General features: G+C 50.9%; 2 protein-coding genes across 2 annotated transcripts in view; both read left to right on the top strand.

The window, feature by feature from the left end:
- HOXC4 (homeobox C4) overlaps window positions 1–13440 on the top strand; it is a 60266-nt gene that overhangs the window by 37336 nt on the left and 9490 nt on the right. The window lies entirely within an intron of this gene.
- HOXC5 (homeobox C5) lies at window positions 210–2958 on the top strand. The gene is made up of 2 exons (XM_011375771.2): window positions 210–1165; window positions 1860–2958. The coding sequence occupies exons 1-2, from the start codon at window positions 712–714 to the stop codon at window positions 2072–2074; spliced, it is 669 nt and encodes a 222-aa protein (XP_011374073.1). The 5' UTR covers window positions 210–711; the 3' UTR covers window positions 2075–2958.

Below are 13440 nucleotides of genomic sequence, written 5' to 3'. Positions count from 1 at the left end.
TTGGAACCTCCAGGGAGAAGTCTCCACCCTTGGTATAGAGAACCTGAGATAAGCCCCCTCAGATGTCCAACCTGGGCAGGGGGCCCCCCACCTAAATCCCCTTCCCTCAGCCATTTTTGAAGATTGGAAGGCTCTCAGGGTGGAGAGGATAGAACTATCCGTTATAAAAAACAACGTTCATGCATCCTAAATGAAGCCTCATAATTCCTTAAATACAATTTAAAAGGCCATTTCAGGGGTTTGTTGCAGCAACAATCAGCTTCCGCTCTGCAGGGTAGAAAATCTAGCGGCCTGGAAGGCAAGTCTGCGCGCAAGGCTGCAATTCCTCCATGTTGGCACCAGGTGTCGCTGTGGGCTCGTTGTCCCGGCTACCCCCCAATTCCAAGAACCATTTTTTTTCTCCCCCTTCTCTCTCTTTCTCGCTCACTCCCTCTCCCCCTTGGTTGGGCTTTGCCAACATATCAAGATGCGTTTCGCCGGCTTCCATCACTAACCTCCCGGAGGTCATCAAGCCAAATTTATGAGTGGCCGCTCAAGTCACGTGACTCTATTTAAGGCTCCCTTATTTGGGAAGAGCGCATAGGATAAAGAAAGAGATATCTCCACCTATAAATTGTGCACTTTGGAGAACAAAAAACCCCTCAACTTCAAAGAGTCACAAATCACCCTTAATCAAAAAGGGTGCAGAAATTTTTTTGGGCCCTCCCCGCCATGAGCTCCTACGTAGCCAATTCGTTCTATAAGCAGAGCCCCAATATCCCTGCCTATAACATGCAAACTTGTGGGAACTATGGATCGGCCTCAGAGGTGCAGGCATCCAGGTACTGCTACGGTGGATTGGACTTAAGCATCACTTTCCCACCGCCTGCGCCTTCCAACTCTCTCCACGGGGTAGACATGGCTGCCAACCCCCGGGCTCACCCCGACCGCCCCGCCTGCAGCGCCGCGGCCGCTCCGGGACACGCTCTGGGCAGAGATGAAGCGGCTCCTCTGAACCCCGGGATGTACAATCAGAAGGCGGCTCGCCCAGCGCTGGAGGAGCGAGCTAAGAGCAGTGGGGAGATCAAAGAGGAGCAGGCGCAGACAGGGCAGCCTGCCGGACTGAGCCAGCCACCGGCCCCGCCACAGATTTACCCGTGGATGACCAAACTGCACATGAGCCACGGTAAACTTTAGGACTTCATTTTGCGCGCTCGGGTCCGCCTGGGTTTTATAGGCCATGCGGGGCAAATAAAGAAAAAAAACCTGCGGCCATAAATTTTACGATCCAGGCATCAATGGCTCGTAAAACTGTCCACTAAAAGGCTTAGAGGCTGTGTGCGCCCAAATTTACGACGACATAATTGGATCATAGGAACAAAACGTGTATAAAAGGCAATATTCAATTTTTGGGGGAGAGGGAGGGAGTTAAAAAAATAGAGGGATTTGAAGGGTGAGGAGCGCGGGGCTCCAGAGCGGGGATCCCCCCGTGGCTCCCTCCCTCCCCTGTGGAGCCGGCTCGGCCGGCGCTCGCCGCTCCGGAGGATTCCAGCGACTCGGGAGGGGCGGGAGGGGGGTCCCCGGTGCTCGGATCTCGAGGGTGCTTATTGTTCGGTCCGAGCCTGGGTCTCCCTCTCCCCCCACCCCTCAGCCACTCCGGCTGCTGAGTGAAGGCTGCGGCGGAAAGTTTCCTGCCTGGGCAGAGGCACCTCTCCCGGGGCTGGCCTGGGCCGGGCCAGTCTGCGGCCCGCCGGGCCTGTCTCACCCTGCTCGCCTCCTCGCCCTTTGGCCGTGGGTGGGGGCCTGGGGCTGGGGTGGGGACCCTGGGGCGCTGCACGCTATTCACCCCTTCCGGCTTCGGGGGGGATGTTATGTTCCAGAGACGGACGGCAAGCGGTCCCGAACCAGTTACACGCGCTACCAGACTCTGGAACTGGAAAAAGAATTCCACTTTAACCGCTACCTCACTCGCCGCAGGCGCATAGAGATCGCCAACAACTTGTGTCTCAACGAGAGACAGATCAAGATCTGGTTCCAGAACCGCAGGATGAAGTGGAAGAAAGATTCCAAAATGAAAAGCAAAGAGGCTCTTTAGAGGCAGCAGGGAGGCCCGCCGAAAGCACCCCAGCCCGCTTCGCTCCCTGCGCCTTTCCTTTTCGATTTTCCTCTCTCTATATTTTGGGGCAAGGGCGGTAGCTGGAGCACCGACTCCAGGGCCTCACAGACAAAAGCGCTATCCCTTGGCATTTCGCATCCCAACCGACCCCAGGTTCCCACGGGGCCGCCCGCGCTGTCCGGACTCCCCTCAGTTCTGCTCAGCATTGGGGTCCCAGGGCAAGCTCCGCAGGGGTTCCCCAGGGCTGTGGCTTACGGGCTGGAGCTGACCGAACCCCGGCCTGGGCCACCTCTCAGGCTTCCAACCCCAGGATGGCCCGTCCGAGTTAAGGTGGGCCCTTCCGGCGCCCCAGGCCCCGCGCCCCGATCCTCTGGCCTCGCCTTCTCCTTTGTTCCCAGTTTAGGCTGGCCAGGCAGCTTCGGGCTGGCAAAAGAGTGGTTATGCCTGAGGGAGTCCGGCGCCGGACTTGGGGTGCTTCCTTATAGTGACTAACTCAAGATATTCATTTTATGATTTGCATATGAAAAGGGGGAGATGACTGAAAGTCCGATAGGGCCCTTTGGTTGCCCTAACTCTCCAAACCTTCTGCCCTAACCCCAAAGCCTGAGAACCGCTCCAGCCCGCATCCTCTGCATGCACTCTTAGGCCTTCAGTCTCTGACCACTGGCTAGCTCAACTATTGGGGTTCCCTGCCACAGGACCCTAGCAAGTGGTACTAGAGGCTCCTGGCTGCCTAGTAGTCCTTGCCGACTTTCTGTGCCCTCCTGCCCCATTGCTGTTATACAACTATTTATTGACGCCAGGTCTTTCCTGAAACTATATTTTGTCATATCAAATAAAGACAAAAAGAGAACAGGACTAAAGATGCAGCGGCTCCTCTCTGTTTGGGGCGTGTATTGGGCAAAAGTGTCTAAATGGGCTGTGGGATGTAGGGAGAGGGCCACAGCCCTTAAGCTTCTCCTTTAAGGGAATTTATAGGAGTTTCTTGGGGTACTGAGACAAGGGAGGTGAAACTGAGTTCCTATCCTGATCCTTGGTTCCAAGAAGGGCCCGTGGAGGAAGGGGAGGACACCCAGGACACCTGTACTGGTGACTGTCCAAGGCATTCAGGCCTCTGCACCCCATTCCCTTCTTGGCTGGGTGGATTTGAATCTTCTAGATTGGCAGCGGCCTTCACTGCATGCCAGAACTAATCTGCAGGGAACTTCTGGGCCTCTGACTATCTCTCCCAGGACTAGGTGGTCCCTGAGGGCCTCACTGGATGTAGAGGGAGGACTGAGCGCTCAGCCTAGGGGTCCATTTGGTCCCAGCTTCAGAAAGAGCTGATACTGCTTAGTAAAGGGGTGCTGGAGGAGTTGGAGGAGGTGTGGCTCAGCTTTCTCAGATACTGGGAGAGAGGGAGTTGGGAGAGCAATCTGCAGCCTGTACCTGCCTAGCAGGAATCTTTCAGACTGTCACCCCTACATTCTAGGGCCTAGGCCTTTGCTGGACAATTAGCTGGAAAAGGAGCCACATATACTAGTGCCTGAGTCGTGTCTGTTTGCCATCATTTATCTCAGTCTCTGGGATTTTGTGTTGGGGAAGGATGGGCTAAAGGGAAGGGGAAAAGGCAGATAATTCAGGTGGTGCCTGAGGCTGGCCTAGGCCCAGGCTCTGCTCTGCTCCAGACTCTTGAGATGGGATGGGGGAGGAAGTACTTTATAGGAGAAACAAATGTGGGAAGGGTCCATAAAACTTTACTGCATTTCCTCTCCTGCCTCCCACAATGGGGTGATTTCCTGGAGCCAAGCCTAGGCCCCCCACATTGGTGTAGGGAGAAAGGTTCAGGAGCTGGGTAGAAGGCTGCTCCAACAGCCAAGAGAGAAAGTGAGCAGAGAGGCTCTGGAGAGGGACAGGGGAATATTTATGGTTATTAATCCTGATGCTCCTTGGATTTATTATAAGGACTAACTTCTTTTCATCCTACTGCCTAAGCTACCTGTTTGTCATTTTTGAAAAGATCCAAGAGCCTTTCTTCACCCTATGCCTAGCACATAGGAGGTCTCACCGGTTTATTGAACTGCACTCATTGCTACTCTCCTTCACATTGCACTCAGGCCAGGTTAGGGCACCCGGTAATGTCTGGAGGAGCCACTAGCACACAGCAGTCGGCCCAGCCCAGCACCAACTCATCTCCTCTCTCGATCCACCCCCCCACCGCCCCTGCCGCCTGTCTCAAATAAAATGTGTAATTTTCTTCAGGGAGTTATTTTAATTTTTTCTCCATGCTGAGTAAAACTATTGGGTGAGCGGTGAAGCGTGGAGAAGCACCGGCATCTCCAATGGGTAACAGTTAACTAAGAAAGAGGCTGTGGAGCCCAACATGGCCCGCCCCAGCCTCCCTGGCTGTAGAGGTCCTGCGCTTCCACCCTGGGGGATACACTGCCTCAGGGGGAGAACCAAGGGCTTTGTCAGAGGTGGGGGCAATGTTGCTCAGGCCCACTGGGCAGGGCTAACCAGCCCCACCGGTACACTGACTGCTTCCTCCTCCCAGGGTTTAGGCCTCTCTTTTCTGAAGAGCTGGAGGACTGACTCAAGTTGGCCAGGCTTGGGTAGATGCAGCCATGCCTGCCTGTTTCTCCCCTCCTGTCACAGTCTGCACGTCTGCACCCAGATCCCAGCCTCTGCTTCAACGGCATTAGCAGCTACAACCTAGCCAGAGGCCTCGGACCTACTCCCCCTGTACTGGGAATGGGTCCGGCCCAGACCATTGCTTTCTCCTTGAGCAGAGGTTACTACTTTGGAATCTGGAAAGCTTCCCCCACCAATCAGTCTCCTGGAACAATCTCTAAGCACCGGGTTTTGGCATTGCTCTGGGGGTTAGTGGAGGGGCTTCTGAGTCCCAAACAGAGACCATGGAGCCTGCCTTTCCACTTTGCCATGAAACCCACCCCCTCTGGCAGCGAGAAAGAACGGGAAGAAGCATGACTTACCTTCCCGGGGGAGTGGAAAGAGAGGGACACGGCCCACTCTGAGCAATTAGAGGAGAGAGGAGGAAAAAATATAGGAGGAAAAAAATATCAACACGACCTCGAAGTCGACAGGTCCTTATGGAAATAAGTAAATAAATAAGGATCCACCCTCTCCCCCCTCCCCACCCTGCAGGGGGGGTGTGGGGGTGGGGCAAAGGAGCAGCACAAGGGCTTTTTAGTGTAACTGAGCATTAGAGAAATACTAACAGCTTCTATGTGAATTTAGGAGTTTGAAACTTTTGGAGGTTATTTATGTGAATGGCCTGAAGGCAAGCCTGTGAGTGGCTCTTGGGGGACCACGTGATGTCATTAAACCAAGTTTTATGGTGTAGGGAGAGCTGACAAACCCACAATATATTTACATCATATATAATCTTAACTGTCCAGCCACGCAGCTGCTGGTGAGGTTTAATGCTAGGACAGAGGACCTGGCAGTTAGAGGGGATTACGGCGCTGGGGATGATGGTGAGAGAGGTTACATCTTCGAAAATGAATCCCAGGCGAACGCTGTAAGTTAATATTCTCTCTCTCTCTCTCTCTCTCCCCCCCTACCCCCCTGCTGAGTTTACCTAATCTTCCCCCTCCATGAGAAAAGGCAGTTCTCACTCATTAAGGGGAGGCCTCCCCAGGCCTCCCCAGGCTGGGATGGGAGAAAAGAAGAAGCCGCTGGGAGGTAAGAGGATGAGGAAGCTTGTTTCCCCAGACCAGCCCTCCCCTCCCTGCCCAGCTACAGTCAACTGGGGTAAAGAGAGACCTGGGCTCCCTAGAGTTTTGCCAAGTCTCTCTGACCCTTCCTTCCTCCTCAGTTGGGAAGAAAGACAGTGGCAGACCCATGGGCATTTGGTGTTTGTAAGAGTGTGTAGACTCTAGGAGCAAGCACAAAGTGCTTCTGGGGCCCTGTGGTCCAAGGAGGGTCCAGTTCGGTTCTTGGTCACTGGCCTAGAGTCCAGGCAGGATGGGCAGCTGGAGAAGGAGGCAGGGAAGGAGAACTTTGGGACGTCTGAGCCCGTAGGCTGTGACCTAAAAGGGCAGAAACATCTTAAAGGTATCCAATTGAACCCCAGGGGTCCCAAAGCATCCTCTCTCTCCTCATCACCAGGCCTAAGTGAGCAGCTGTCTCAGCTTCTGTGGTCTGGGGTCTTAGTCTGTCTGATGCCAGTGTGGTTTCATGCTCCCCCCACCCCCCTCTAGCTGTTGGGGTTTTTCCTGGCATCCCTAGCCCTTGCCTGAGGTAACACTAGGCCACCGGAGGCCTAGAAGGTTTGTACTGTGAGTGGAGTGTAAGTGTGTTGCAGAATAGAAGCAAGGTCTTTACTAGGCTAGCCAGGAAACACACTCCAGCCCTGAGGAGTGAGTGGCTTCTGAGGGATGGAGCCATCAGGGCCCAAATGGGCATGGTGTCCTAGGGCTAATCTCAGGCTGGAGCTCCCTTCAGGTTTCTAGGAAGGAGCAGCAGAGGTGTCAGGCATAGGAGACACGTGTCCTCCACACCTGGAGTGCGTACCCCTCCCCAGGCGTCACCCAGAACTAAGCCAGGAAAGCGTCAATATATGAACTCAGGCTCTTTGAAGGGGATGGCCCGAATCGCGAGGGATTCCGAAGCAGGGTGGAAGGCCCGTGGAGGGCAACTCTGGAAAGAGGAGGGGAGCGGAAGAGGCGAGCCGGGTCGGCACCTTGGCCAGGCCTGCCTTGGGCCGTGAGGGGTTCTGGGCACCCTCTTTGTGGAGAGGTGCGTTTGGGGAATGGAGAAAGAACGCTGTTAGCGTGTCTGCGCCGCCCCAGGGCCTGAGGAAGAAGCAGGGATCAAGCAAAGACAGAGAGCCCACGCAGACCTTGGGAGGGTGAAGGCAGACAGAGACTCAAAGACACCCGGCGTCTGAGCCAGAGCCCCAGCACTCGCTCTCTAGCGGTCTGTCGCCTGCGTGAGGAGCGCGGGCGCCGGACTGGAGAATTCCCCCGACGCCTTCCTTCTCGGCCTTAGTCTCTCACCAAGGCTCTGCCTCCCCACTCGTCTCCCCACTCCTTTATTTACCGGGGAAAGGGTTAGGATCCCAAAGGATTCTCCCCAGCAGCCCATTTGAAAAGTTAACTCTCAGGTTCTCCCTTCGTCATTACCGGCCCTCCTCAACTATCCCCTCCGCACTAGTCTATAATTTTGAGGGTTTCTGAAAACTTTCCATCCAAGCAGCAGGGAGATAGGAGTTTCCCTTGATCCATAACTTGACTCTTCCCTTCTCTACAGCCTCCCCAAAGCCTTAGGGAGCGAGTCTAATGGTCTTTAACCAAGAATTTATCCAGGGCGCTAGACCCACACCCAAGCAAAACTCTCCGCCTTCCCTGACTCCTGGCCAAATCTCAGTCCCATTCCCTTCCGCTCCGTGTAAAGAGTTGTATGCGTGTGTTTCTGTTTTACAGATTTACACAGCGTCTCTTGGGGGAGAGTCTATGACTTTCTCGTCCCTTTTTCTGTTTCTTAGGCTCCAAAGTTCCACTTAAATATTACCCCCTCTTCCTACCCAAGTAATAATAGATCGTCCTCCCTCTCAAATAATTTACGTCAGCCAGTGTTTCTTCTGTTTTATAGGACAAATATAAATGGAAGTAGGACGAATACAAACGGGGCCTGAGGTTCTTGGTTTTCTCACCCCCTCCTCCTGCGCCTGAATGGGGAGGGTTGTCTCTGGAGCGGGGAAATGGGCGGTCAATCAGATGCCAGTGTGCCCCAGACAACCCGGAAAGCTTTAAATTTTGTTCCTAGGTCTTTAACCCTAGAAGAGGTCAAGCAACCAATCAGGAATGCGCTAAGTAGGGTCACATGCCCCCCACCAACCAATCAGACAAAAAGTACTGGGGTCTTTGCCTCTCCCTAGCCCTCCACTTCTCTTCCTCCCTCCCTCCCCACCACCCAGCTTTGCTCCTGGGTCAGCCCTATCTCAGATTGGAAACGGATAAATGACGCTGAGAGTATTCTAGCCCCCTCCCTCTGTCCCTGAACCATCTCTGAGGAGTCTTTGGTTTGTGACCTTCAGTTCTAACAAAGTTGTACCTCGACGTCAGTCTCAATTGTACAGGGATCTGAAGTTGTAAGAGTGTCCTCTGGATTAATCCCATTTTGACCTGCGTGATCTTACCCAATTCTCTGGGCTTTATAGATATAGACTCTAGATTATGCTGTGCAGCAGGTGTGGATATGAAACTCCAGCAATGAATTCAAATTCTGTGATTATTACTTATACAGTAACCAAGTTTTCATTCTCTTCTGATCTTCTTGGGAGCAGGGGGGACGATTAGAAGAGACCTCTTCTGACGTGTGTTTCTGGAAATGTTTCGGGAGCCATTAGCTTTATCAAATTGCCTCAGGCATGGTTGGGGAAGGGAGCAAAAGTGGAGACTTTTTGAAAGTTGTGTTTGGTACCTTTAGTTTTTTTAGTTTGTTGAATAACTTTGAGCTAGTTGAATGAAAGTTTCTGAAAAGGGGAGCGAGCACAGAATATCAGGACCCTCCCCCCATATTCAACAGTGGATGAATTTGTTTAAGCCCCTTTCTTTATCATTCTTTTAAACAAGGCATTAATAATAATAGACTATATGATGATGCTGTGTCCTGGCCAATAGCTATCAAAGGACACAGCCACTGAAGGTGTGGATTTCACTGTGTTTACATGGTCAGGTCAGTACAAGCAATGGGTGGGAAACTATTTCTGAGCATGAGCATCTGATGGCACAGAGAGTGTGCATATATGACAAAAGTGTTTGTGTTTCTTGAACATTTGGTCTGGACCCTGAGTCAACCCATTCGTGAGTCTGGACCCAGGCATTTCTCCGCTCACTCCCCAGTCTTCAGAGCTTCGTTCCAGGGTTAATTTTCTGGTTGAGTTCCCCTCCCTTCCCCTTCTTTTTCTGATCTCCTGCCTTCCTTGAGCTGACTGAGAATTGGAAATTCTGATGGGCTGTACCACCCAGACCTCTAAGCCCTCCTGTGGGTGTGGCAAGGGTGCAGGAGTGGGAGGGGTAGCCCAGTTTGTGCTGGGCTTCCTCAGCACTCTCCTGCTTGTTTGCCTTCTGGGTGGGGCTGATTTGAGGACTATACCACAGGCCAGGTGGAAAGGGATAGAATGAGAAACCGGAGGGAGAGCAGCTTCCCAATCACCTTTAAGTACACTACTCCATTGACCTCTTCCATGAATTAGAATGAAAGTACAAATACTTATTTTTCCCTGGTAGATGGTGTGGAGTCTTGTCTGAGACTAAGCCTCACCTCCAGTGTGGATTTCTCACACTGGAGTTTCCAGAGTCCATGAAGCTGGGGAAAGAAAGACAGGGGGCACTGGCTGTCTAAGCAGGCACTGGGAAGAGAGATTTTATTGCCTCAACCCTCCTAGTATCCATGTAAACTTTGTCTCTTTGACTCTCCCTCTTTGTGTGTAGTTGCTTTAAGCCAAGTTTCTGACCTGAAACATCATTTACCTGTATCCTTTTGCGGAGGAGACAAGCACCACTCTGAGCCTCCTCCTCAGTGAGACCGGAGACCCTGGAGCCCTTTGATATGGAGAAGGGAAAGAATCAGGATCCCAAGCTTGGGGTTTGGGGAGGTTAGAGATTCAATTTAAGGCAGAAACTAGGCTACTAAAGGGCCAAAAAAATCATATCCCCTTTTATTGTGTCCTTGTAACCCAGAATGGGGTGTCTGTTCTGATAATATCTCCTCCATGGCTTTGCTGGGGCCCCAAGAGCCCAAGGAGTATGGACTGATGAACTGGGGTGATAGAGATCTCTTGGTCCTTGAGTCCTCCAGAACCATGGGATGGATCCATCTCCCTCTCCCATTCCTAAGGCTCGCTGACGGGCAAGAGGAAACAAAGACACCAAGGAGGAATCACTGTGCGTATAGGGAGGGAGATGAAATCTGGGGCTTGGGAAAGTTTTCCTAAGTAGTCCACCACTCTGTTTAGCCTCTGATGACCAAGCCTTAGAAGCTACAATAGGAGGTTGAATAGAAGCCTCTGGGCATGCTGGGGAGCTAGTGAAGGGAGGAGGCTACTTCACATCTGACAGAAGTACAGAGAAAGTTCTACCATGATCTGCAGCCCTGTATGGGCTGAGTGGAATGCGTGGGTTCAGTTCCCGGGAATCTTTCAGTCCTGCACATGCCACAGCTCCCAGAGAGGCAGAGTAGGCTAGGTTCTGCCCTAGAAAGATCTCTCCTCTCAGCCCCTGGCCCCAAACACCACACCTGAACATGCAGAAGTATATATATTTGTCCAAGTGTGGTATAAAAGAGGTCTGAAGCCACAGTAAACCAGCCTTGAAACAACTTTCCAGTTTTGTCCTGTATCATTCTTTTCATTGGCCCAGCCTAGAGACCATTTGTCCTGCCCTTCTTACCTCTGCTCTCAAGACTTAGGCAACTGTCGAGTTTCCTTCCTCTGTCTCTCTGGAAAACTAAAACCCTGGAGCAGCCTCCACAGATGGCGACAGCCAAGCTCTTGGTGACCTTTTGTGTCCTGTTGACATGTTGGGTTGTGGGGGTTGGAAGGCAATAAGGGACTATGAGGCCAGATCCTTATCTGATCAAATACTCCTTTATTATCTTTTCTACGCTCAAAGCCCAAATCTCTCAAGGCTGATTCTTTGCTCAGAGAGTGGAGAAAAATCTTGTTTCATAAATACTTTTTTTAAAAAAAGTCAACTTTCTAACTAAAAAAACCAACAACACGTGTGTGTGTGTGTGTTTGTGTGTGTGTGTGTGTGTGCGTGTGTGTTTATGAAGGGAGTAAAGGTCAGGTCTCTCATTTTAGATTGTATCTCTCCCCCTCCTCTGGATAGAGGATGGGGGTGTGGGCCGAAGTTTTATTGAGGATGCTTTTCCTGTTGGGAGTAGAGACCCAGTCATAAAAGCCTAGAGGAGGCTGTTTTGATCTGGTGACTTCTCAGGAAGTAGCATCTGAGGTTTTGCTTTGTAAATCACTCCCCTAATCTGGCCAGCTAGATTGGATTGCACTTCCCCAAGCCCACCTGGGGTTCCTGTATACTTCCCTTTCTCCAGTAAACCAAAGGAGTAAAATAAAAGGAAATCCAGGGCTCTCAAAATCCTCCACCTTCAATACGAAAAGGACTCATTGGTGATTCCCCCCACTTTCAAAGTTCTAAATTTTAAAATCGTGTAACCATTCATTTTCTTCTGCCCGTGCAGACCTTGTTCCCCCGATCTTTCAATTAAAAGGGAACCAACATCAAAAGCAATCACCTTCTGAACCCAATGGTAGAGACATGACTCCTGGGAGCTCTGCCCTCTTCTGGGGCTGCTGTCTCTTTGTGACCCCTTTCTGAGTCCCAAACTCCTTTTTGACAAGGTGGGACAAGGTATATAAGAGAGGCGATGGGAGTGAGGCATGTTGAAGTGAGGCACTGTATGAATGCAAGAGACTCTCTGCAGTCCATGAGTGGTTTTATATAATTAAGATGAGTGCCCACAGGCTTCTCACGTCTTTCTCTAACCGACCTGTCTCCAAACAAAATCATATTTTACCTAAATGGCTTCATTTTGTAATGTTAATGAGCTTTCCCTTGGTAAAGACACCCCAACTTCCTATGGGTCCCTCTCCTGAGCCCGGAGCTAAGAAGCTGAAGAGCAAAGAAGTAAAGAGCCCTCTCTTTCCGTCTCAGTTCAGGCTCCATAAGTCAGGATGCTTTCAGGCCCAGGCATTAGGGCTCTTACCCACCACCAGAGAAATGCTCCCATTGCTGGAAATGAAGCCATAGATTACATGAGTTCCTGTGCCCTCTTAACACTTTCACAGACTCTAGTTTACCTTCGTTTATTTTCCAGAGAAATCTGGGCTGGGGCATCCCAAACCCAAAAGCACCAGAGAATCGCCCTCATTTTTAGTACTCCACTCAAATTCACGTGTCTTTACAAAGAGCTGAGCAATGTACAAATGAAAATGTATTTATAGATTGCTCTATGTCTCTATAACAGGATGTATGTTTTACATCCCTCTCTATTCCATATTTAAATGCAGATTTATAGATCTCTAGATTTATAGATCCACGGTGAACATAATAGTCCTCTGTTGAATTCCTGTGTGCATATTACCAATCTTTCTATAGTGTTGGATGTATACGCTAGGATGTATTGGTACAGCTCTCTCTCTAAACATCTAGATGAATATTTTGTGGGTTTTTTTTCTCACTTGGAAAGAACTATGCGTGTGTTGCTCAATCTCTATTTTTGAAAATTTTATCTAGATTTATGCAAGGATCCCAACTCATAAAATAGCTACCTATGAAACTACGTATTTGGAGATCTTTATAGTCTTTGCAGTTTTGCTGCAAACTTAAATATTTGAATATGTTTAGAAATGGTTCCATAATGCATATATCTATACGTAGGGGGCACAGCTCTCCTTCTGGAAGGATTTAAACTCACTGTATTTCTCTGTCTATCTCTGTGATCAATAAAGACAGGTGAGTAGGGATAGGGAACAATTATCTTTTGTATGTTTTACTTATTGAAGGGAGTAATTCTGCAGCTATCTCCAAGGTTATCCTTAAATCTAGTCCAACTGAATTATCTGCTTTCTGAAAACGCACTCTAGGGACCACATCCTCTCTCCAGGGTTTCTTTGTGACCTGAAGTCCCAACCAAGGCTCCCCAATCTGCAGTACCTCCCAAGACAGCCACTTAGGAAAAGGGGAGAGAAGAAAGGGAGGGGAAAGTCCTTCAGCCTAGCTCCTCTGGGCTCCCAGGGTGGAGAGGTTGATAGAAGCAAGAGAGTCCCCCATACACACACACACACACACACACACACACACACACACACACACACCGACACGTACCCCAACTGGATCTCTGACATTTGGAGAAAAGGGTGTTCAAGTTCCTGACTATTTTTGTAGCATGCCCAAATGGTGCCAGGGTCACTGCCCAACCCACTGGTGTCCCCTCCCCAACTGTTCTTGGTGCCCAGGGCCCAATTAAGGGGCCTCCTCGACCCCAGCAGCAGCGCCCTTATCGGCGGGATTGATGCCTCCGTGGCTCCTGTATATCATTTCCAAGATTTTTTCTGTCCAACTCCTCCGCTCCTTTGGCTTCCGCAGCTTTGACTAATGATTACTACAGATGCCAACGTCTCCAGAATTCTAATAGCCAGGCAGGCGGACTCTTATTTACCCGGCAACACTGCTGCGGGGGTGGGGGAGGGAGGGAAGGGGTTTGGGGAGCAGAGATCCGGGTGTTGTAGGTCGGAGGACAGCGAGAAGGTAGTGACCAACTCAAGTTTCACTGAACTTCCCCAGTGAGAAAAACATTCCCAACTCCCTCCTCTGCCTGAG

Source organism: Pteropus vampyrus, unplaced genomic scaffold (assembly GCF_000151845.1).
Source record: "Pteropus vampyrus isolate Shadow unplaced genomic scaffold, Pvam_2.0 Scaffold276, whole genome shotgun sequence".
Taxonomy (NCBI): Eukaryota; Metazoa; Chordata; class Mammalia; order Chiroptera; family Pteropodidae; genus Pteropus; species Pteropus vampyrus.
Note: the sequence above shows the minus strand (reverse complement) of the source record. Positions and strands in the feature narration are given on the sequence as shown.

Coding starts and splice junctions, on each gene's coding strand:
- HOXC5 (XM_011375771.2), top strand. CDS start 712: ATGAGCTCCTACGTAGCCAATTCGTTCTATAAGCAGAGCCCCAATATC. Junction 1,166..1,859: donor CAAACTGCACATGAGCCACG/GTAAACTTTAGG, acceptor GTTATGTTCCAG/AGACGGACGGCAAGCGGTCC.